Consider the following 22,140-nt stretch of genomic DNA (forward strand, 5'->3'; position numbering starts at 1 on the left):
ATATTTGTCAGTTGCAAATTATTTTAGCGTAAGGTTGATGAAGTCATACGTCTGGCAGTGAGCATCTGGGAGGACTGCAGCTCTGCAGCTCCTATGGACGAGCCACCACTGCATGTGTGTGTACTTATTTACCCATTTGTGATTGCAGCGTCAAGTCACACCTCCTGGCTCGTGTGCATGTGTGAGCACGCATTTGCAAGAAATAACAAATAAAAGAAATCAAGACAGAGTACATTATTTTTGTTGATCCAAAAATATGCAGATGAATGATGCTGAAAATATGAAGTAATAAAACAAATAAATTTGAAGATTATACTGTACAGTGTATCATGTATTTTTTTTTCCAACACACTGACCATCTCCCACCGAGGCAGGGTGACCCAAAAAAAAACACTTTCACCATCATTCACACATAATCACTGTCTTTGCAAAGGTGCTCAGATACAAGTTTAGTGGAAGGGGGTAAAGGAGGGTAAAGGAAGGGGGTAAAGGAGGTTTTGTGGGCGAGGGGCTTGGACTTCCAGCAAGCTTGCGTGAGCGTGTTAGATAGGAATGAATGGAGACAAATGATATTTGGGACCTAACGAGCTGTTGGAGTGTGAGCAGGGTAATATTTAGTGAAGGGATCAGGGAAACCGGTTATTTTTATATAGCTGGACTTGAGTCCTGGAAATGGGAAGTACAATGCCTGCACTTTAAAGGAGGGGTTTGGGATATTGGCATATATTGGGATATTGTATATATAAAAATTAACTGATATTAGACTCGGCAAGTTTTAGATTGAGAGTGAATGGAAAGATGATCTTGACAAATTTTAACAAGTGGAATGACCTTCAACACCAAGGAAATAACAATTTTGAGAGAATAACCCAGGATGGATAAACATCAGCAACAATATATGAATAAGGAAACAAGTAAGTGGATAAAGGAGAAAGCAGTTGAGAGAGCCAGTGTAGCAGTCAGAAGTAAATGAGAGGTCTGTGATATATATGTGACCAATTTGAAGATTTTTCTACACTAACAACCTGGCCTCAGCTCATACTTCCTACCGATAAAAAAAAAAACATATATTTTCCTCGACACATCGGTCGTCTCTCACCGTGGAAATGGTAGTTGAATAAATACATGTATTGGCTTGAAGATAATCAATACCAAATATGGTGTAGTCAAGGAAAAGAAACTCTACAGTAACAATCACTGTTAATAATCAAATTTAACATGAATTTTTCTACACCTGTACATCAAACTGAAATAAATATATGTACAACAGAAACACTGCCAGAATATAAAACCCCAAAGGAGGTTAACACATACTTAATAATCTCCTCAAAAAAAAAAAATAAAAACTTATATGATGATAATGTAAATGTTTAGACATGTATAATGTAATTATTATGCATATGTAGACATCAAAGATGAAATACTTGTACTGGGTTATGTTTAGACAGAATACTGCATGAAGTACCTCTGAACAATATAAGGAAGAAATTTCTGTAGTTAGAATGTCTAAGTTTGGAAGAGTTTACATGCTGGTTACTGCATGAAATATTTCACATCAAATAAAGCAAGATAAAAGGGTATACGATATGAGAAACTGTGTTCATTTCATAAATTAAAATAATTAATGAAAATTAACATGAAAACAGTTAAGAAAATTCCAAATCATTTTGAAAGTATCAAGAAACAGACCAATCAGTATATGAAAATAAAAAATTAAAAGCATACCAAAAATAAAAGCCAAAAGCAAGAGTGAATTCTAACAATGCTAAAATGCTAATTATAAGGGCTATGAAGAATTGCAGACAGAAAGGAAGTGTAATGGCATCAAATAATTGTTAAAAATGGACATAACAGCATAAAACGTAAATGATAAAGCCATTATCTGATTCAAGCAATATTATGTATCACCGAGAGTATATGTACAGACAAAGCCTCTGGCCATGCTTGAATAAAAATAGGAATTAGATGTCTGTGTATGGAGACCTCTTAAGTCTTGTATTTATTCTCTGCTTAAGCATCAATAATAAAGTCAGCCTCTCCTCCCTGTACAATCTCACTCTCATGGAAAAAAAAAAAAAAAATTGAAGCAACTTCCTTATAAACCATGAAATAAATGCCCCTACCATAACATTCATGGGGTATACACAACATAATGCAGCATCAACATACATTTCTAAGCTCTTTCACTTCCATTATACCACAATTCTTCAAACCTAATTATACCACCATTTAGTCATCCTGATCTTACAATGCGGTAAAAAAAAAAAAAAAGTAAATCCTATTGGTACAGCGTATAAAAAAAAAACTCTTGGCTGCCTCTCTCATATATGTATTTCTTTTGTACATTCCAAGCTTAATGAACATTTTCCTTGTGCCCACCCATAAAGACAAAATTTACAATGACAGGCTTACACACTCAAATATGTAGATCTCGGTGCAGCAGACATGTCTGACTGACTACATGGTACTATACTGTTTCTGTAAGAATGTGCAGCAGTTACCTCACAAACTTCTTCAGTGTTTTTAACTCACTGAAAATGTGATATAAACCATTTTAAAAATTATATCATTTTTATCTAAAAAGCTATGCATATGTAACCCCTAGCCAAGTTATAACTATTCACATAATGTGTAATAGAACAACACTAATATCCTGTCATAATTTAATTTTTAATCAATCCATTCAACAGGCTCTTCTTCCCTGTCACTGCTGATTGTTTTCATCAGCTAACAGAGTCATTTTCTCATGAGCTACCCATATAATGTGCTTCTACAGTAATCACATTCACAGAGAAGTTAACTTCTTCCACATTAATGTATTTGTCTCATAAGAAAAAAAGCTAATAGCACACTTGAACAAAAGTGCATGTCATGTTAAAAGATGAAGACTTACCTAGGTCTCTCATCATATGTTCAATGAAAACTATAAATGCATTCTTTAATCATTAAGTTAACACCTAAAGCTCTTAAAAAAAATGGTAAAAGTGTACCTTACAGCCCACAAATATGGTTCATTATAAAAACAAAAACATACATTAATAAATTTGCATAACCACCACCCTGGAGTACACGATATAGATATGTACTTGCATGATTCTTTGTTAAAACCAAAGTGTTCCTTTACATGGGTGAGGATACACAATAAAAAAATATAATGAATAATATATATTTGCTCCATTTCTTACCAATAACTTCATGACTATGACAGTAAGAGAACAACTGGAGAAGTACAGTTTACACAGTACAGTGAACCCTCATTTTAATGGGCTCTGGAAATATGTGACACAATTTGCTTGGCCAACTGATTGAGATCTAATCTGCTAGTTACTGAACTGTCTGTTACAGTAATGAACACAGCAAATCAATCTCACCTCTATCCACCACCACAATTGCAATTACAGACCACCCTCTTTCCCCTTAGTTATTAGTCCGTTAAATTTAGGTTTACCTTAGATACCCTGCAAACATGTTTACCTTCAAAATGACAATCTCAAATAATGGTGCTCATTAATGTAATAATGTAAATGTCAAAGACTGCATTACCAACATGCACCATGATCTACACTACCGACTTTTGAGAAAATGCAAGATTAAGGTTCATTTAATTCACTAATGTTATCAAGATCAGCACTTCTTAATGTGGCAGCCTCTTTCTTGCCCTTCACATATTTAGCACTCATACCAATGTCACTAATACTAACTACATGTGCTGATTTATTCTGTGAAGACATTAATATATCAAATTAATTAAAAAATCCATGCAAAAATGAAATACAGGAACTCACAGGTTTAAGCAACACTTATGTAAACAATTTGGATGAGAGAGGTTGGTAGGTAAGACACATAGGCAACAGTTAGGCAACTTTATTCCGAAACGTTTCGCCTACACAGTAGGCCTCTTCAGTCGAATACAGAAAGTAGGCAGGAACAGTAGAGATGTGAAGACGATGTAATCAGTCCATCACCCTTGAAGTCGTAGAATTTGAGGTTGTCAGTCCCTCAGCCTGGAGAGGTTCAGTTCCATAGTCAGGAACTATCTGAAGATCAAGCGACACCATTTTGATGTTCATCTTGTCAGACACTGCAACACATGGCATCTTGGTACAGAAAACACCTTGGACAACCTTTTCAAGTGAGAATTGTTGGATCTGAGAGGGACATGACCTCTCAGTGGCTACATTCTCACTACTACTACTACTATGCACCTCTCCTTCCGACAGTATTTAAGTCTCCGCACTGTCGCTTGATCTTCAGATAGTTCCTGACTATGGAACTGAACTTCTCCAGGCTGAGGGACTGACAACCTCAAATTCTACGACTTCAAGGGTGATGGACTGATTACATCGTCTTCACATCTCTACTGTTCCTGCCTACTTTCTGTATTCGACAGAAGAAGCCTACTGTGTAGGCGAAACGTTTCGGAATAAAGTTGCCTAACTGTTGCCTATGTGTCTTACCTACCAACCTGTCGGTATTGTATACCATTTTGATGTTCATCTTGGATGAGAGAGCATGTGAGTAAAGAGCAGCATGGATGACTGAGACTCCACAAGCACCCTTGGCTGCAAACAGTGTGGCATGCAACAACTTCCCTTACTCACAGCAACTTGGAAGTTGCCAAGCAGTTGATGGTGTTGATGACTGGACTGGACATGTGCATATGTGTGTGTGGAGCTGGATAATTGATTTTTGATTTAAGACTCTCAAAATAAAAGAAAATACAGTACAATACTATATTATAAACATGGATTTTTTAAAAAAAGAAATAAAAATCTACAGATCATCTTAAGAACCAAAAGTGAATATGGAATTAAAGGAACGCAAGCGCACATAAGCCCAGTATTTCACTTTAACTATCCCACAATTTGCTTTCCTGTCAGGAAAATTCCATTTATCAAATCAATTAGTTACTATGATAGTCACAGAAATTATTCTGGTAACAAACAAGATTATGCAGGCAGTCTCCATATCTCACAGGGGCAGATTTTATTAATTTACATATAATACAATTTCAACAGAGTTCCCATGATTATTATGAACATTAATGCATTTTCTGGCACCTAAAGTGCACCTCAACATTGGTAAGAATATTCTGAGGAAAATTAAAAAAAATGCAGTCTTTGCTTCTAAATTAGTGAGCTAGTGGGTGGTTGTTATGCACAAAGCGTAGTGAAAGAGAAGGTACCTTACACAGTCTGTCATATGCTAGACTGCTACCAACAACCAAAACAAACATGGATATATGTTGTTTACAGACCACCACTTAAAAACTGGTTGTAACTGCTAAAGCCAGTTTGCTTATTACGTACCAGTAATTTTTTTTTTACACACACTGGCCATCTTCCACCTAGGTTGGGTGGCCCGAAAAAGAAACACTTTCACCATCATTCACATTATCACTGACTTGCCAGAGGTGCACAATACGACAGTTTAGATGTCACTTTAGACAACAAATATCCCAAACCCCTCTCTTACAGTGCAGGCACTGTACTTCCTACCACCAGGACTCAAGCCCAGCTAACCAGTCAGTAATATGTAAATTATAATTTATAATAGTTATTAATCACTCTAAGTAACCTGGGAAACAGTTTTATAGGGGATGGGGTGTTTGTAGTTTAGTTTACCAGTATTGCAGCAGTGAAGCTACCACTTGCCAGTAACCCAAGTCTACCTTTCTTCCTCATACAAGGGGCATGCTGATTTTCTGACATTTTGGGGAAAGGGGGGAGGACGATACACATCTTATATGCCAGAAAATACAGTACATTTAGGAGAATCACACTGAAGAATAAATTGTAAACTACAACAGAGATTTTTCTATACAGAATGAAAATGAAGTGCCATAAAAAGAAAACAAGTGTCATAATGGGGAAGCCACCAGCAAGGTGCCATAAAGATATATGCTTGTCCTTGACAATGCAACAAATCTATGCAAAATAATAAACATGTCTAATTCCCTATAAAAAGTCATTCATAAACTAAGCTAATGGAGTGATACTTTAGACAGATGATGAACTGCAAGTAGGTAAGTGCTATGTAATGGAAATGGAAAAAAAAAAAGTGATAACATGCCACATGAAGAATATAATTTGCATAACAAAATATTGAAAGAGCCAGACAGTGTGATCTATGAGTGTTTTTGGAAAATCCCATAAATGCAATCATAAGAAACTCATCTGCTACAGTGAGAAACTTCCAAATACATAGCCATCAATAGATGGGAAAATTCTAAAAAGAGCTATATGCAACATACATTTGTGCACGACTGAAATAAGCAGCAGTAGTGGGGGTGGTCACACCTAAAAATACAAAAATGGTACAATAGAAAAATGTTGTCAACAATATGGCTCACATGGCTAAAATACAAGAGTTATGAAGGAAAACTAAAAACTGAAAGTACTTTAATTGCGTGACAGGAATTCAAAAGGATGTATCAAATACTAGAAGTAATAAACTATAAAATATTATATGGAAAATTAAATAGTGAAGACAGGACACCATGAGCAGTTCTGCTTTTTTAACTATAAATACATAATGCAAGTAAGAAAAGCATAGATCTGTGATAACAAGGTTTTGTGATCCTGAACCCCACCACCTGTAATATAATAGCCATTTATACTTGTCTGGGTACAGAGGCTAAAGGGGTCAAGAAAACTTCCCTTTTCAAAATGAAATGTAAGTTCCACAAGCATTAAATGACCCTTCACAAGCATGTATTGACTTTCCAGAAACATGTACTAACACTAACTCTTCAAAGGCATGTAACGACCTTCCAGAAGCAAGTACCGACTATTCACAAGCATGTTACAAGCCTCCGTGTACTGACCATTCACAAGCATATATTGACTTTCTTCAAGCTTCTCACAGAATCAATCTCTCACAGATATTGAAGAGATATAAAAGTGTAGAACAATTTCTGGTTAAAATATTTTTATAATTTGTATATACAGAAGTCATAAATGAAAAAGTTAGATGTATAAATGAAGCTAAGCAGCTCAGCCACTGCTTTTCACTTTAACAGGAAAAACCAACATAAAAGAACTCCTAATCATAACAACTTTGGATTTTCAGTACTACTTAATTGTAATTATAAATAAAAACCTATTGGTAAGCTTTCATACTCATATTTGCCACTAAGTCGTCATCTGTTAGGATACTGAACAACATACAAATACTGAATATGTCAATTCCAAGAAGCAGTGCTACTGTTCAAGACTAAAACACTGCTGCAAACTTCAATTCACGATTGGAATTTCTATGAAGACTATTTCTCTCTTCACATCAATTATAAAGATGTTACCACAGATTCAAAACTAAAGTTGATCAGCATAAAATAAATTAGCTACATCACTTCTCAAACACAAAAATCCTAAATATCTGGGCATGACTTTATAGCAGACTTCTCTCTGCACTGGTAACACCAACAGACGTTCAGGACATCTCATCCCCCATAGAGTTATTAAAGAAGGCATGCCAATGAAAAACATGCAGTAAGAACTATACACTGTAGTGACTATTTTTGTGAGTCAAGCAAACCCACTACCCTAAAGAAGAGAAAAGTCTGTTAGTGTACACCAGGATGTTGTTAGTAGTCGTGCACACCTTGCAGGAGAGGAAAGGGACAGCCTCAGTCCCCAGCCAACCAGGCTTGTGCTACACACTACCTTAATATCCTCAACACTCACCTACAATACTATACATCCACAACTTCCTGTTTACCATCCATTAACTTATTTCAAAGGTTTGTGAACAAAGTGTTCTTATTTCAGTAAGAAAAATTTATTCACAAAGTGCCAAACAAGAGTCCAAGATATCTAGTATTACAGGAAACTGGTGTTTGAACATATGAAGGTTTACATAGAGACTTGGATAATCCAAGCTTTTATGGTAGGTGTCAAGCCAATTTGCTTATACACACTGCATTCTGATTGGGCAAAATGCTTAAGCAGGCAGGGATATGACCCAATAAAAATGCAGCCATGCATAAACAAAAGGGAGAGCTGAGTCATCAAACAAGAGTAGAAAACCAAGTAAGGAAGTGAGAGTTAGTGGTAGCCCAAGGCTTACACACACCTTGGTTGTGACCTGATACACCACATCGCTCAGCGTCTGCAACGTCTGCAAGTTAGGAATGGTCACGCATCAAATTTCCACCCCTTATCTGTTTTAATAGCGATATTGAAACTAAAGATACATAACTCAACATACAATATAAACAAATAACTAAATATAATTAAATTTGTCCCCTAGTTTTACTGCAAAAGAATAAAAGAAAAACATTTACAACAAAAGCACCTCTAACAGTCTACAACATGTGATTTACAACTCCACCAATCAATCTGACATCCCAAACAAAGGAAATTGCAAGCTAGATTTCCCCACTTGCACTCAGTGACATTCTCTTGAGCACTCAGTCTTGAGAGTTAAGCATTATTATTTGCCACTTATCCCAATATGTCATAATAAACCATACAACAAACTCTCCCCTAATGTGAATAAAGTATGGCTGAAGGTGTCAAAATTAAAAAAAAATTCTTAATTTATTTACTTAGACAAAAAACTAAGATCTTAATCAAACTTTTTTGTTACTGTATTTCGACATTATTATACAGTGGACCCCCGCTTAACGATCACCTCCCAATGCGACCAATTATGTAAGTGTATTTATGTAAGTGCGTTTGTACGTGTATGTTTGGGGGTATGAAATGGACTAATCTACTTCACAATATTCCTTATGGGAACAAATTCGGTCAGTACTGGCACCTGAACATACTTCTGGAATGAAAAAATATCGTTAAACGGGGGTCCACTGTATTTCTGAAAAGGCTATATGGTATTATACTAAATAATCAAATGATTTCTGAGCACCTGAATCTTCTGGTACTGGTGTCATTACTGGACCACTCAAATTAACAGTAAAAATATATATTGTCAAGATTTTGACAATTCTGAATCTGAATCTTCCACTTACTTTCATGCTATTTTACCATTTGCAGTAAACTCACTTGCCCATTCTTCCTTCATATTCTTTCATCTTTCAACACACCGACTGTCTCCCACCAAAGCAGGGTGACCAAAAAAAGAAACACTTTCACCATCATTCACACAAATCACTGTCTTTGCAGAGGTGTCCAGATATGGCAATTTAGATGTCACTCCATACAATCAATATGCCAAACTCCTCCTTTAAGGTGCAGGAATTGTACTTCCCACCTCCAGGACTCGAGTCTGGCTAACCGGTTTCCCCGAATCCCTTCACAAAATATTAATCTGCTCACACTCCAACAGCTTGTTAGGTCCCAAAAACCATTCGTCTCCAATCACTCCTATCTAAGATGCTTACATATGCCTGCTGCATGTCCAAGCTCCTTGCACACAAAACCTCTTTTACCCCCTCCCTGCATCCTTTCCTAGGATGACCCCTATCCCTCTTCCCCTCCACTACAGATTTATATACCCTCCAAAGGTAAAGGAAAGGTACGGTAAGGTATAAGTCATTCTATTTTGCTCCAACCTCTCTAAATGACCAAACCACCTCAATAACCCCTCAGAATAATACTTTTTGTAACTCCACATATTCTCCTAATTTCCACACTACGACTTCCTTCACTCATTCACTCACTCACTCACTCTCTCTCTCTCTCTCTCTCACACACACACACACACACACACACACACACACACACACACACGCACACACACACACACACACACACACACACACGCACGCACACACACACGCACGCACACACACACATGCACGCATGCACACACACACTCTCTCTCTCAGACAGACAGACACACACACACACACACACACACACACACACACACACACACACACACACACACACACACACACACACTCACTCACTCACTCTCTCTCACACACACATGCACACACACACACACACACACACACACACACACACACACACACACACACACACACACACACGCACGCACGCACACACGCACGCACACACACACATGCACGCATGCACACACACACTCTCACACACAGACAGACAGACAGACAGACACACACACACACACACACACACACACACACACACACACACACACACAGTGAAGAGGCGGGGCCAGGAGCTCGGACTCGACCCCCGCAACCTCAACTAGGTGAGTACACACACACAGAGGAACTCCAGTTTTCGTATGGTCTGCATATCTTACAATTTGGATTTAGAACTCTTTTTCTGGGTGAAATTTTGGGCTGGATTTTGTACCTCAATCCGGAAATCGTACATATCATACGCATCCACCCGCCTGGGACACCATCAGTCTGGCTGTGTCACTGGTTGAGTGATCATTCATCTGAAACATTTCGCAATTTTTGTGCTTGTTTATTGAGTGCGACTGCTAAATAAGCCACCATGGTGCCAAAGAAAGTTCCAAGTGCCAGCCCGTTGATAAAGGAGGCGAGAAGCACAATAGAATTCAAGAAAGAACTTGTAGCAAAGTACGAAAGTGGCGTATGCATGGCCGATCTCACCAGGATGTACGAGAAGTCCATATCAACAATCAGTTCCATCCTTGCGAAGAAAATAGAAATAAAGGAAGCTGATGTTGCGAAAGGGGTAAATGTGCTAATGAAACAGATCTCAAACAAATGAAGATGTTGATAAGTTGTTGTTGGTGTGGATCAACGAAAAACAGTTAGTGTGAGATAGTGTTTTGGAGGTGATAATTTGCGAAAAGGCAAGGCTGTTGCATGCGGATCTCGCAAAGAAAATGCCTGGAATGAGTGTTGCTGTTAGTGAAATTAGGGCCAGTAGAGTCTGTTTCGACAAATTCAAGAAGCGAACTGGCATACACAGTGTGGTAAGGCATGGCAAGGCTGCAAGTTCGGACAAACATGGGGCCGAAGAATTCATTGATAAATTCAGGGAATATGTAGAGGCTGAAGGATTCCTCCCCCAACAAGTCTTCAATTGTGAAACAACAGGCCTTTTTTGGAAGAAAATGCCAAAAAAGACCTACATCATGCAGGACAAAAAGGCACTGCCAGGACACAAGCCTATGAAGGATAGGCTAACTCCTTTGTTCTGTTGTAACGCTATTGGGGATTTCAAAGTGAAGCCTTTACTGGCGTATTACTCTGAAAATCCCTGATTATTATTATTATAATCAAAAAGAAGGGCTAAGCCACAAGGGCTATACAGCGCTGCAGGGTAGGGAAGGAAGCGAGGGTATTGGGCAGCAGAAGGGAGGAGCGATGAGCAGTAGCTTACAGAAAACAGCGGGGCAGGGGATAGTACGGGGTTAGAGGGTAGCAAGAGATTGAGGTAGAAAGGGCTGAAGGTATCAGAATTTGTGAAGTCAGTCAGTTGTTGTCAAAAAGTCAATGAGAGAGTCCGGATGAAAGGTGGGTTCATCAGCGAGAAGGGAAGGTAAAGAGAGAGCAGCGGAGCGAAGATGACGATGGAGGTAAATTCTGCGTGCTCGTTGATAAAGTGGGCAGTCCAACAGAATGTGGCTGACTGATAATGGAGCCTGGCAATTCTCACAGAGAGGAGCAGGGCACCTCTCCATGAGATATCCATGAGTAAGACGAGTATGGCCAATGCGAAGACGGGAGAGAGTAGTCTCCCAACCTCGACACTGGTGATAAGAAGACGGCCAGTAACCTATACTCGGTTTAATAGATTGAAGTTTGTTACCAAGCATAGTAGACCAACGTTGTTGCCAACGGGTGTGAAGGTGGGAAGATATTGCAGCAAAATAGTCCGTAAATGGAATACCTCTATATGAAACTGGTAGGTCATGTACTGCTGACCGCGCAGCAGTGTCTGCCTGTTCATTGCCCTGTACGTCAACATGACCAGGGACCCAACAAAACATAATATCTTTATGCTTGGTAAAGATGCGGCGTAGCCAAAGTTGGATACGGAGGACTAAGGGGTGAGGTGTATCAAATTTCTGTCTGAGACAACCACAAATGATGACACAGGCATAGATGCAATACGGGTAAGTGCTGCAAGGATGGCATACAATTCAGCAGTAAAAATACTAGCCGAAGATAGTAAATGCCCTCGTACGACGCTGTCCGGAAACACTGCTGCGAATCCTACGCCGTTAGAAGACTTACAGCCATCTGTGTACACAGCAATGGCATGAGAATGAGAGAGGAAGTGGTCAAGAAAAAGAGAGCAGGAAGCGACCATAGACAGTTGGGCTTTCGAGCAAGGGAGAGAGAAAAAACAGACTCGAACAGCTGGAACTTCCCAGGGGGGTAGGGAAAAGTGAGATGCTACATGAACATAGAAAGGTGGTAATTGAAGAGAAGACAAGAGCGAATGAAGGCGAAGAGAGAAGGGACAGAGTAAACAGGGGAGGTGAACAAATAACGAATGTCTACTAATATCAGTGACCATTCTATAAATGGAAGGATTGCGGAGATCATGAGAGCGTACATAGTAGCGAAGGCAATGGGCATCATGGCGATCGGATAAGGATTGAACATTCGCTTCTGCATAGAGGCTCTCAACAGGGGAAGAGCGAAAAGCACCAAGGCATAAACGTAATCCTTGGTGAGAATTAGGGTTAAGGCTAGAGAGAGTAGCAGGAGATGCCGCTGAATAGATCTGGTCACCATAATCAAGTTTCGATAAAATGAGGGTGGAATGTAGGCGAAGGAGGGTTCGACGATCAGCTCCCCATGAAAGATGAGCAAGGGTTTTAAGAAGGTTCAGCCGGCTGTGACAAGTTGCCTTCAGAGAGGTAATGTGAGGTGTCCAGGATAACCTATGGTCAAAGAGGAAGCCCAGAAACTTGACTGTATCACATTCAGGGATACGGGAGCCATAGAGGTACAAAGGATGATCGGAGATGACAGAGCGTCTAGTGAAAGTAATTTGGTGGGTTTTAGTGCTGGAAAATTTAAACCCATGTGTGGTGGCCCAATTGGAAACACGGTCGACCGCATGCTGGAGAGAAACTGTAATGAGGTGACAGTCAGCGCCTTCACAGGCAATAGCGAAGTCATCAACATAGAGTGATGACCAAATATTTGATGGAAGACTAGAGGCCAAATCATTAATAGCAAGGAGAAAAAGTGTTGTGCTCAGAACACATCCCTGGGGGACACCTTCAGCTTGGATAAAGTCCGGGGAGAGCACATTATTAACCCGAACACGGACATGTCTATCATTAAAAAAGTTCTTAAGGAAGGATGGTAGATTGCCTCGGAGGCCTAAGGAGTGGGCTTGGGCCAAAATATTATACCTCCAAGTTGTGTCATATGCCTTCTCAAGGTCAAAAAATATGGCAGTAACTGAGTGGTTATTCGCAAAGGCATTATGAACATATGTATCCAAGCGTAGTAAGGGGTCTATGGTAGAGCGTCCCTTACGAAAGCCATATTGACGAGTGGAGAGACTGTTGTGTGTCTCTAAATACCACCCTAAACGTCTATTTACTAGGCGTTCTATCATTTTGCAAACTGCACTGGTAAGAGCTATGGGACGATAGTGGGAGGCTTCATGTCCCGTAGTGCCTGGTTTGCGGAAAGGGAGAACAATGGCAGATTTCCACAGCTGTGGAAGAACTCCTTGTGACCAAATAAGATTGAAAAGGCATAATACGACTGCAAGGGCTGACTGATGTAAATGTTGTAGCATACGAATATGAATGTCGTTGGGCCCAGCTGCCGATGATCGGCAAGCTGAGAGTGTTGCCTCCAGTTCTTGAAGTGTAAAAGGCACATTATACTGTTCTTCTCTGAGAGAAGAAAGGTCCAAGGGTGCTAACTCTCTGGCAGACTTTGAGGAAAGAAACGAGGGGCATAGATGGAGCCCCTGAGAAATACGGATCAGATGATTGCCAATTTCATTGGCAACATCTAGTGGGTTTGCTATATCAACACCGGCAACCCGCAGAACAGGAGCCGGGTCAGGAGAATATTTACCACTCAATTTTCGTACTTTTTTCCAGACTGCACTCATAGAGGAAGCAGAGGTGATGGTGGAGACATAATCTCGCCAGCAAGTGCGTTTAGCGTCACGGATGACACGGCGAGCGATCGCACGCTTCTGCTTAAAATCAAGAAGTCTCTCCGTGGTTCTATTGTACCGGTACCTGCCCCATGCAGCGTTTGAAACGTACTGCACGAGCACAAGCAGGAGACCACCAAGGCACGCATTTCTGAGAATCGGTGGTGGTAATGATGAAACAAGAAAGGCAATATCCAGAATAGATAATGCCCAAGAAGGAGAGAGATATAAAGAACAGAGTGTATACCACCTATGCAAGTGGATACGTGCTGCTGTGTAATGCAGCGAAGTACGAACAAATAGCTGATGGTACGGAATATCTGTGCGTAGAAGAAGGGCACTTTCATTAAAGGTCCCATCAGGAAAAGGATCTGAAGAATACAATAAATTATAGCCTGAGATGGGAGAGATAACAGCAGAGTGTAATTTTGGTTCCTGTAAGCAAACACCAACAGGGGAAAACTGGGAGAGTAACATCTGAAGCTCACCCCGATTACCCCTGAGGCCGCATATATTCCACTGTAAATAGGCCATGATTGGCGATGATAAAGATACTTGAAATCCGCAGGTAAGGGTTCCTACGGACTAGAGGGGTTAGAAAAGTCCACATGCGGAGGCAGCGGAAAAAGTTCAAGCAGCGAAGGAACGGTGCGCTGTGAAGAGAAAAGTTGCGCAGATGGAGGAGAGGAGAGAGAAGGAACAGAGGGTGGATCAGTGTCCATTGATGGTTTGGTCTCTGCAATATATTCAGAGATTGCTTCAAATGTTTCGGAATTCAGAGACGTCGTATGGGAGACAATATTGGAGATGGTAGGGGGAGGATGAGTAAAGATTGGAACTGTAATGGACTGTACCAAGGTAGGGGGGGGGGGGCGAAAGGGTGGAGGGAACTGGAGAAGAAGCGTGGAAGGGGACAGAAGAGGCAGAAACCTGGGAGGTGGCAGAAGAGGAAGAAACTTGGGAGGGAACAGGGGAGGTAGGTATAGTACGAGGAGGAGGGTGAACCTCTACACTTGTAACAGAGCCAGTGAGAGGGGAAGAACCTGGTACAGAGACAGGGAAGGTAAAATGAGGTGGTGGAAGAAGGGAACGAGGGGTTAAAGGACCTTTTTTTGACTTCTGAGAAGTAGAGGGACGATTGGGAGGTGTCGTACGAGGTCTCGTCGATACTGAGGCTTGTGAGGGAGAACACAAAGAAGCGAGAACAGACTGAGGCGTTGAAGTAGGGACGTCTGAGCCTAGGACAGCAAAAGAATTAGATACAGGAGTGACTATGGGAGAGGCAACCACAGAGGAGGTTGCAGAAGATGGAACCCCAGAAGTGGGGAAACGCTTTGAAACACGGGAATAAGAAACACGAGGTAGTCTCCCTTGGAGGCAGAGATGAGAAACTGCCATGGCATAAGGGAGACCTTCTGCCTCTTTGAGGTAACGGATTTCCCGCTCATTCAAGTAGACTTGGCAACGGCGAGAGTACGAAGGGTGAGCCTCATGACAATTAAGGCAAGAGGGAGGTCGATTGCAAGACGTATTAGAATGGTCATCGGCACCACAGACTGGGCATTCGGCTATGGATCTGCAATATTTCGCTGGATGGCCAAATCGCCAGCAATTTCTACACTGTTGCGGTGTAGGGATCACCTTTCGAACTTGTAACCGATGTCCTGCTACATAAACTGAGGATGGGAGTTCACGGCTGTCAAAAGTTAAACGAGCCACATTGCTAGGGTATCATCTCCGCCCGCGGGCAGGAAGAACATAAGTGTCTACCTTGAGGATTGGGAGATCTTGGAGTTCCAGCTATTCAAGAATATCATTGCCACATGTCTGGAAATTTTGTTGAACTATGGTATGGGGCAGAATGACGGTACCACTACAAGAATTGAGGGAATGTTTTTCAATAGTGACAGGAACAGTATCTATATGGGAAAGAAGAGAAAGATCATGAGCTTGGGTAGCATTCTGTACCGTGATGTGCGTACCGCTCTTAAGAGCATGAAAAGAAATATCTTTACCAACATGGCGTAGGAGTGCCTTGCCAATACTGTGGTCTGAAAGATAGGCGGTAGAGGAAGTCGGTTGTAAAGTGAAGAATTTAGTCCATTGTGCAGTCTGAAACTGAGCGTGGAAAGGGAGTGCAGGACGTGTCGATCTTTTCTGAGAAGAACGAGAAGGTGGAGAAGTATCATCAGCAGGTAATTGTCGTAGATGTTTAGGCGTGGGACCAAAGTTGGTCCGACGTGGAATGGGCCGGCGATTCGAAAATTGCCGCACCGTAGAGGGAGAGGCCTGAAGCATAGTCAAAGAAGAGCGGAGGTCAGATAAATCAAAGGAGTCAGTCGAGACCTCAGTACCTGAAGCGGGTGAGGAAACAGCACCGGCAAGAGGAGTGTTCAAAGAGTGGTCCAAAGACGAGGAGGGGTCAGAACGGGGTGCGGTATCAAGTAGGGGCCCGGGGGTAGCAGGTTCATGGATTGGGTTCTCCATGGTTAGGTTACTTCTTTCTTTTTTTTCTTAAAAACAAAAAGAAGAAAAGAAAAGAAAAATAAAAAAAAAGAATAAAAAAGGAAATTATTTCCCAGTAAAAGTAGGCCTTAGACAAGGATGTGTGATGTCACCGTGGTTGTTTAATATATTTATAGATGGGGTTGTAAGAGAAGTAAATGCGAGGGTCTTGGCAAGAGGCGTGGAGTTAAAAGATAAAGAATCACACACAAAGTGGGAGTTGTCACTCACAGCTGCTCTTTGCTGATGACACTGTGCTCTTGGGAGATTCTGAAGAGAAGTTGCAGAGATTGGTGGATGAATTTGGTAGGGTGTGCAAAAGAAGAAAATTAAAGGTGAATACAGGAAAGAGTAAGGTTATGAGGATAACAAAAAGATTAGGTGATGAAAGATTGGATATCAGATTGGAGGGAGAGAGAATGGAGGAGGTGAACGTATTCAGATATTTGGGAGTGGACGTGTCAGCGGATGGGTCTATGAAAGATGAGGTGAATCATAGAATTGATGAGGGAAAAAGAGTGAGTGGTGCACTTAGGAGTCTGTGGAGACAAAGAACTTTGTCCTTGGAGGCAAAGAGGGGAATGTATGAGAGTATAGTTTTACCAACGCTCTTATATGGGTGTGAAGCGTGGGTGATGAATGTTGCAGCGAGGAGAAGGCTGGAGGCAGTGGAGATGTCATGTCTGAGGGCAATGTGTGGTGTGAATATAATGCAGAGAATTCGTAGTTTGGAAGTTAGGAGGAGGTGCGGGATTACCAAAACTGTTGTCCAGAGGGCTGAGGAAGGGTTGTTGAGGTGGTTCGGACATGTAGAGAGAATGGAGCGAAAGAGAATGACTTCAAGAGTGTATCAGTCTGTAGTGGAAGGAAGGCGGGGTAGGGGTCGGCCTAGGAAAGGTTGGAGGAAGGGGGTAAAGGAGGTTTTGTGTGCGAGGGGCTTGGACTTCCAGCAGGCATGCGTGAGCGTGTTTGATAGGAGTGAATGGAGACAAATGATTTTTAATACTTGACGCGCTGTTGGAGTGTGAGCAAAGTAACATTTATGAAGGGATTTAGGGAAACCGGCAGGCCGGACTTGAGTCCTGGAGATGGGAAGTACAGTGCCTGCACTCTGAAGGAGGGGTGTTAATGTTGCAGTTTAAAAACTGTAGTGTAAAGCACCCTTCTGGCAAGACAGTGATGGAGTGAATGATGGTGAAAGTTTTTCTTTTTCGGGCCACCCTGCCTTGGTGGGAATCGGCCAGTGTGATAATAAAAAAAATAAAAAAAAAAATAAAAAAAGGGGGGACCGGGGAGGGATAGTTCCCAGGAGGAATGAAAGGGCCAGAAATCTCCCTCCGCGCCCAAGAGGACCTCAGCACCGCAAGTAGCATAGATGCAGCATGGAACCCGTGCCATACCCTACCCATCATGCCAGTAACCAGCAATCTGGGATAGCAACCTCACATCTGCCGAGCTACCTCGGTGGACAAAAGAGAGGGCGGCCGGATATACACCACAAAGCATACCTCCTTCGGCCACCACCCCCGGAATCCGAAAGGTGGCTTCCAGAGATACACCCATCGCCCGAAAGACACCCAAAGCCACTCTCCGGGATACCGGAGAGGGATCGGGACATCCCCAGGCGATCCAGATTCCACGGGAAACTACGCCACCACCAAGAACCTCAATGGAATGGGATGGACCCCAGTACCCTTTCCCCTACCTAGGAACTAGCGTGCCTGTGGGAAAAATCCCAAAGGCCAAAAAGAGGAAGGGCAAAAGGAAGGGGTGGGGAGGGGGAGGAGGAAAGGGAAAAGGGGAGGATGGGGAGGATGGGATAGGGAAGGGGGGATTGGGGAGTAATTAGGTTCGGTCTGAGGAAGGAGACCGACAGGTCTAATTCCTCAGACCAAGAGCCTCTTCACCACGCCAAGGAGCCCCCCTTGAAGAGGTGAAAATCCCTGAGTGTTCAAGAAAAACAATGTCATCACGAGTAAATTGTGTGTGGTGCTGAAGGCTAACAATAAAGCATGGGTCACGAGGGAAATTTTCATTGAGTAGGTCAAAGAAATATTTGGCCAGTGTGAAGAAATACCTCCTGGAAAATCAATTGCCACTCAAGTGCCTCCTGGTAATGGATAATGCTCCCGCTCATCCTCCAGGCTTGGAAGACCAATTGTTGGAGGAGTTTAGTTTCATCACAGTGAAGTTCTTGCCCCCTAATATCACTCCTCTCATCCAGCACATTGACCAGCACATCATTTCAAATTTCAAAAAGCTCTACACCAAGCATTGTTTCAAAGGTGCTTTGAAGAGTCCTCGGACACTGAATTGACCCTAAGAGAGTTCTGGAGAAATCACTTCAATATCCTCAATTGTATAAGCCTTATAGATAAAGCTTGGCAGGTAGTGACTTCCAGGACGATGAACTTTGCTTGGAGGAAATTGTGGCCAGAATGTGTCCTCGAGAAGGATTTTGAAGGATTTAAGGCTGACCCTGATGACCCTACACCTGTTGTGGAATCTACTATGTCTTTGGGAAAGTCGATGGGGTTGGATGTGAGTGGCCAGGATGTGGAAGAGTTGGTGGAGGACCACAGGGAAGAGCTAACCACTGAAGACCTGCAACTGGAACAGCACCAGATTGCAGCTGAGGCAATTGCTTCAGAGGAGGAGGAAAGAGAAGGGAGAATGTGCCTTCTTCAGTGATTAAGGACATGTGTGCAAAGTGGAATGAGTTGCAAAGTTTTGTGGAGAAATATCACCCTAACAAAGCTGTTGCAAGCCATGTCTGTAACATAATTCAATGACAATGCATTGTCCCATTTTAGGCAAATCTTAAAGAGATGCCAAAACACACCTCTCTGGAAAGGGGTGCAGTGACTCTCGAGTTGGTCCTAGTGCCAGTAAAAGACAAAGAAGGGAAGTAACCCCGGATAGGGCCTTGATACCCGAATTCCGTATGGACGGGGATTCCCCTTCCAAACAATAACCTCTCCTCCTCCCTCTCCCCTCCTCGCTGTCTTCCATACGCCAACAAGAGTCTTCAATAAAGGTAAAAGTGATGTTAAATTTTCATTTATCCATTTCATTAGTCATTTATATTTATTTCTCATTGTTTTCTGTATGTAAAACTATAGTTATTCTCTATAAAATGTATTTTTGTTAATATTTTCGCGTGTCTGGAATGGATTAATTGAATTTACATTATTTCTTATGGGAAATATTGCTTCAGAGGGAGGGAGGACAGACCCCCAGTTATTGAGCTTAGTCTATTCCAGAAGGCTGTACTTAATCTGAAATGGATGAAAACTGAATTAATATTTCCCATAAGAAATAATGTAAATCCAATTAATCCATTCAGACATCCAAAAATATTCACACAAAATTCATTTTTAAAGAATAACTATAGTTTTACATACAGAAAACAATGACAAATAAATCTAAAGCACTAATTTTAATGATAAATGAACATTACATACCTTTACTGAAGACTCTTGTTGGTGTATTGAAGAAGGCAGGAGAGGAGAGGGAGTTGATACTGTTTGGAAGGGGAATCCCCCTCCATAAGGACTTCAGGTATCAAATCCTCTCTGGGGTTACTTCCCTTCTTTGTCTTTTACTGGCACTGGACCCCTGTTGCACTAAAAATCTGCCCAGAGAGGTCTGTTTCTGGCGTCTCTTTAAGATTTGCCTAAAATGGGACACAGCATTGTCACTGAATATGTTGCTGACACGGCTTGCAACAGCTTTGTTAGGCTGATATTTCTCCACAAAATTTTGCACCTCACTCCACTTTGCACAAATGTCCTTAATCACTGAAGAATGCCCCCTCTCCCCTCTCTCTTCCTCCTCCTTTGAAGCAATTCTATTGTGTTTATCACCTTTATCGAGGGCCTGGCACTCTGAACTTTCTTTGGCCCCATGGTGGCTTATTTCACAGTCACAATCAATAAACAAGCACAAAAAAAATGGATGAACATGCGGAGTATTGCTAACTCAATGAAGACAGTGGCAGATTGAGTGTGGTACGCGTGAGAAGTGCAGGCGGACGTGTCTCACACGCAGGATTTCCGAGTGGATGCTCGAAATCTTTGGGGGGAAATTTCGCCGAAAAATGTGCTCGAAATCCAAATTGCTCGATTTCCGCACCCTACAAAAACATGGGGGTCCGCTGTACATTCTTTCTTTCAACACATCGGCTGTCTCCCACCGAGGAAGGGTGATCCAAAAAAGAATACATATATAATTCTGAAATATAATAGTTCTATGTACAAAATGAACACAGAAACTGAAACAGACCAGTAAATTTAAATAAAGATAAAAAACAAAAATAATTTGATAGAGCAAGATCCTGCTGGAACAAAGGAGGGCAACAATTCTCTTCTTGAAGGAAAGCCACACCAGTTAATAACCCAACACTTGACTATAAAGCACAGAAACCAACTAATATACTGTTAGAATACAAAGATATTAACCCAGTGCAAAAGTGTCCTGACCTCAGTAAACCCAAGACTTAATGATGAAAACAAAAGTAACCACAGACACGGACAGACTTACACCTGATTAACTTTAAATTCATCTTATTTCATTATGCACACATATTATCAACATTTCAAGTTAAAAAATCTCTGACATATGATTATACCTACCATATCTCCATGTTTTATTTTACCTGAGAGATAACAAAGACAAAGGATGAGTTGTGACAGAGAGTTCACAATCCTGACTAAGCCCAAAACATTCACTGCCCTATCAAAATCCACTCTTTACACTTAGGGTGAAAAAGAAGTTTTTAACTCTCCTCCAGCAAACAGGTCTTCACTGAGCATGCAGTCATGCTGCCTTCCTCATATTTATTACCTATCATTAAACCTTGCAGTACATACTGATGATCAAACCTTGCAGTATATGCTGATCAAACCTTGTAGTACATACTGATGATCAAACTTTGCAGTACATACACTAATGACACTGAACATTGCACTTGGAATGCTGTAGTCCCATACAAATACCAAGATTCATCAGCCTTTAGTTTCCCATAACTTAATGAACTCATGCAAAAAAAAAAAAAAAAATATTAATACAAATTTCAAAAGTATAAATTCAAACAAACCAAGACAACCTTAATTAGCATCACAATCCATATCCCACATTATAGTAAAAGCCAAACATTTTAACAAGCAGGAACATTCTCAACCTCTCTCAAAAGTGCTCACCTTGAGTGTCTGGCTGCCCTTGGGTCGAGGTTTGGTCGGTGGAGGAGGAAACTTAGCCCGTCGGCCAGTGGTGAAGGCTTGGGGACCATAACCCTCTCCCCAGTAGTCCTCCAACCGTCGAGAACATAAGCTGTCATCCTGCCAGCCTGAGGGCAATGACAAATGATATTAATACTAATTAGTAATGTGTACCTCAACATGTCATTATTACTGAATAACAATGTTCAATATAACTTTTCCTAATACATTTACCCTTATTAAATAATAATAAAGTACTTCAAAGTTCACAGTACATGAAACAAGTTTAAGCAAACCGTGTGTGATGCATTTATAAGATCAAGAAAAAACATCATTACAAAATGCAACCTGTGAAATTCAGTAGTACTAACATAAATTAAATAATGGCAAATAAAACAGACAGA

The 22,140-nt window shown here is 41.2% G+C and overlaps 1 protein-coding gene across 21 annotated transcripts in view; it reads right to left on the reverse strand.

The window, feature by feature from the left end:
* The window catches only part of RhoGAPp190 (Rho GTPase-activating protein 190), a 317,483-nt gene that overhangs the window by 68,955 nt on the left and 226,388 nt on the right, over positions 1-22,140 (reverse strand). For 16 of the 21 annotated variants that reach the window (XM_070093920.1, XM_070093902.1, XM_070093906.1 and 13 more), the window contains 2 exons: positions 21,719-21,864; positions 8,074-8,118 (listed from right to left, as the gene is read on the reverse strand). In XM_070093920.1, coding sequence (XP_069950021.1) covers positions 8,074-8,118; positions 21,719-21,864 — 191 coding nt within the window. The remainder of the gene's footprint in view (positions 1-8,073; positions 8,119-21,718; positions 21,865-22,140) is intronic. The other 5 variants (XM_070093921.1, XM_070093909.1, XM_070093904.1 and 2 more) reach the window with 1 other exon arrangement.

Source organism: Cherax quadricarinatus, chromosome 44 (genome assembly GCF_038502225.1).
Source record: "Cherax quadricarinatus isolate ZL_2023a chromosome 44, ASM3850222v1, whole genome shotgun sequence".
Classification (NCBI taxonomy): domain Eukaryota; kingdom Metazoa; phylum Arthropoda; class Malacostraca; order Decapoda; family Parastacidae; genus Cherax; species Cherax quadricarinatus.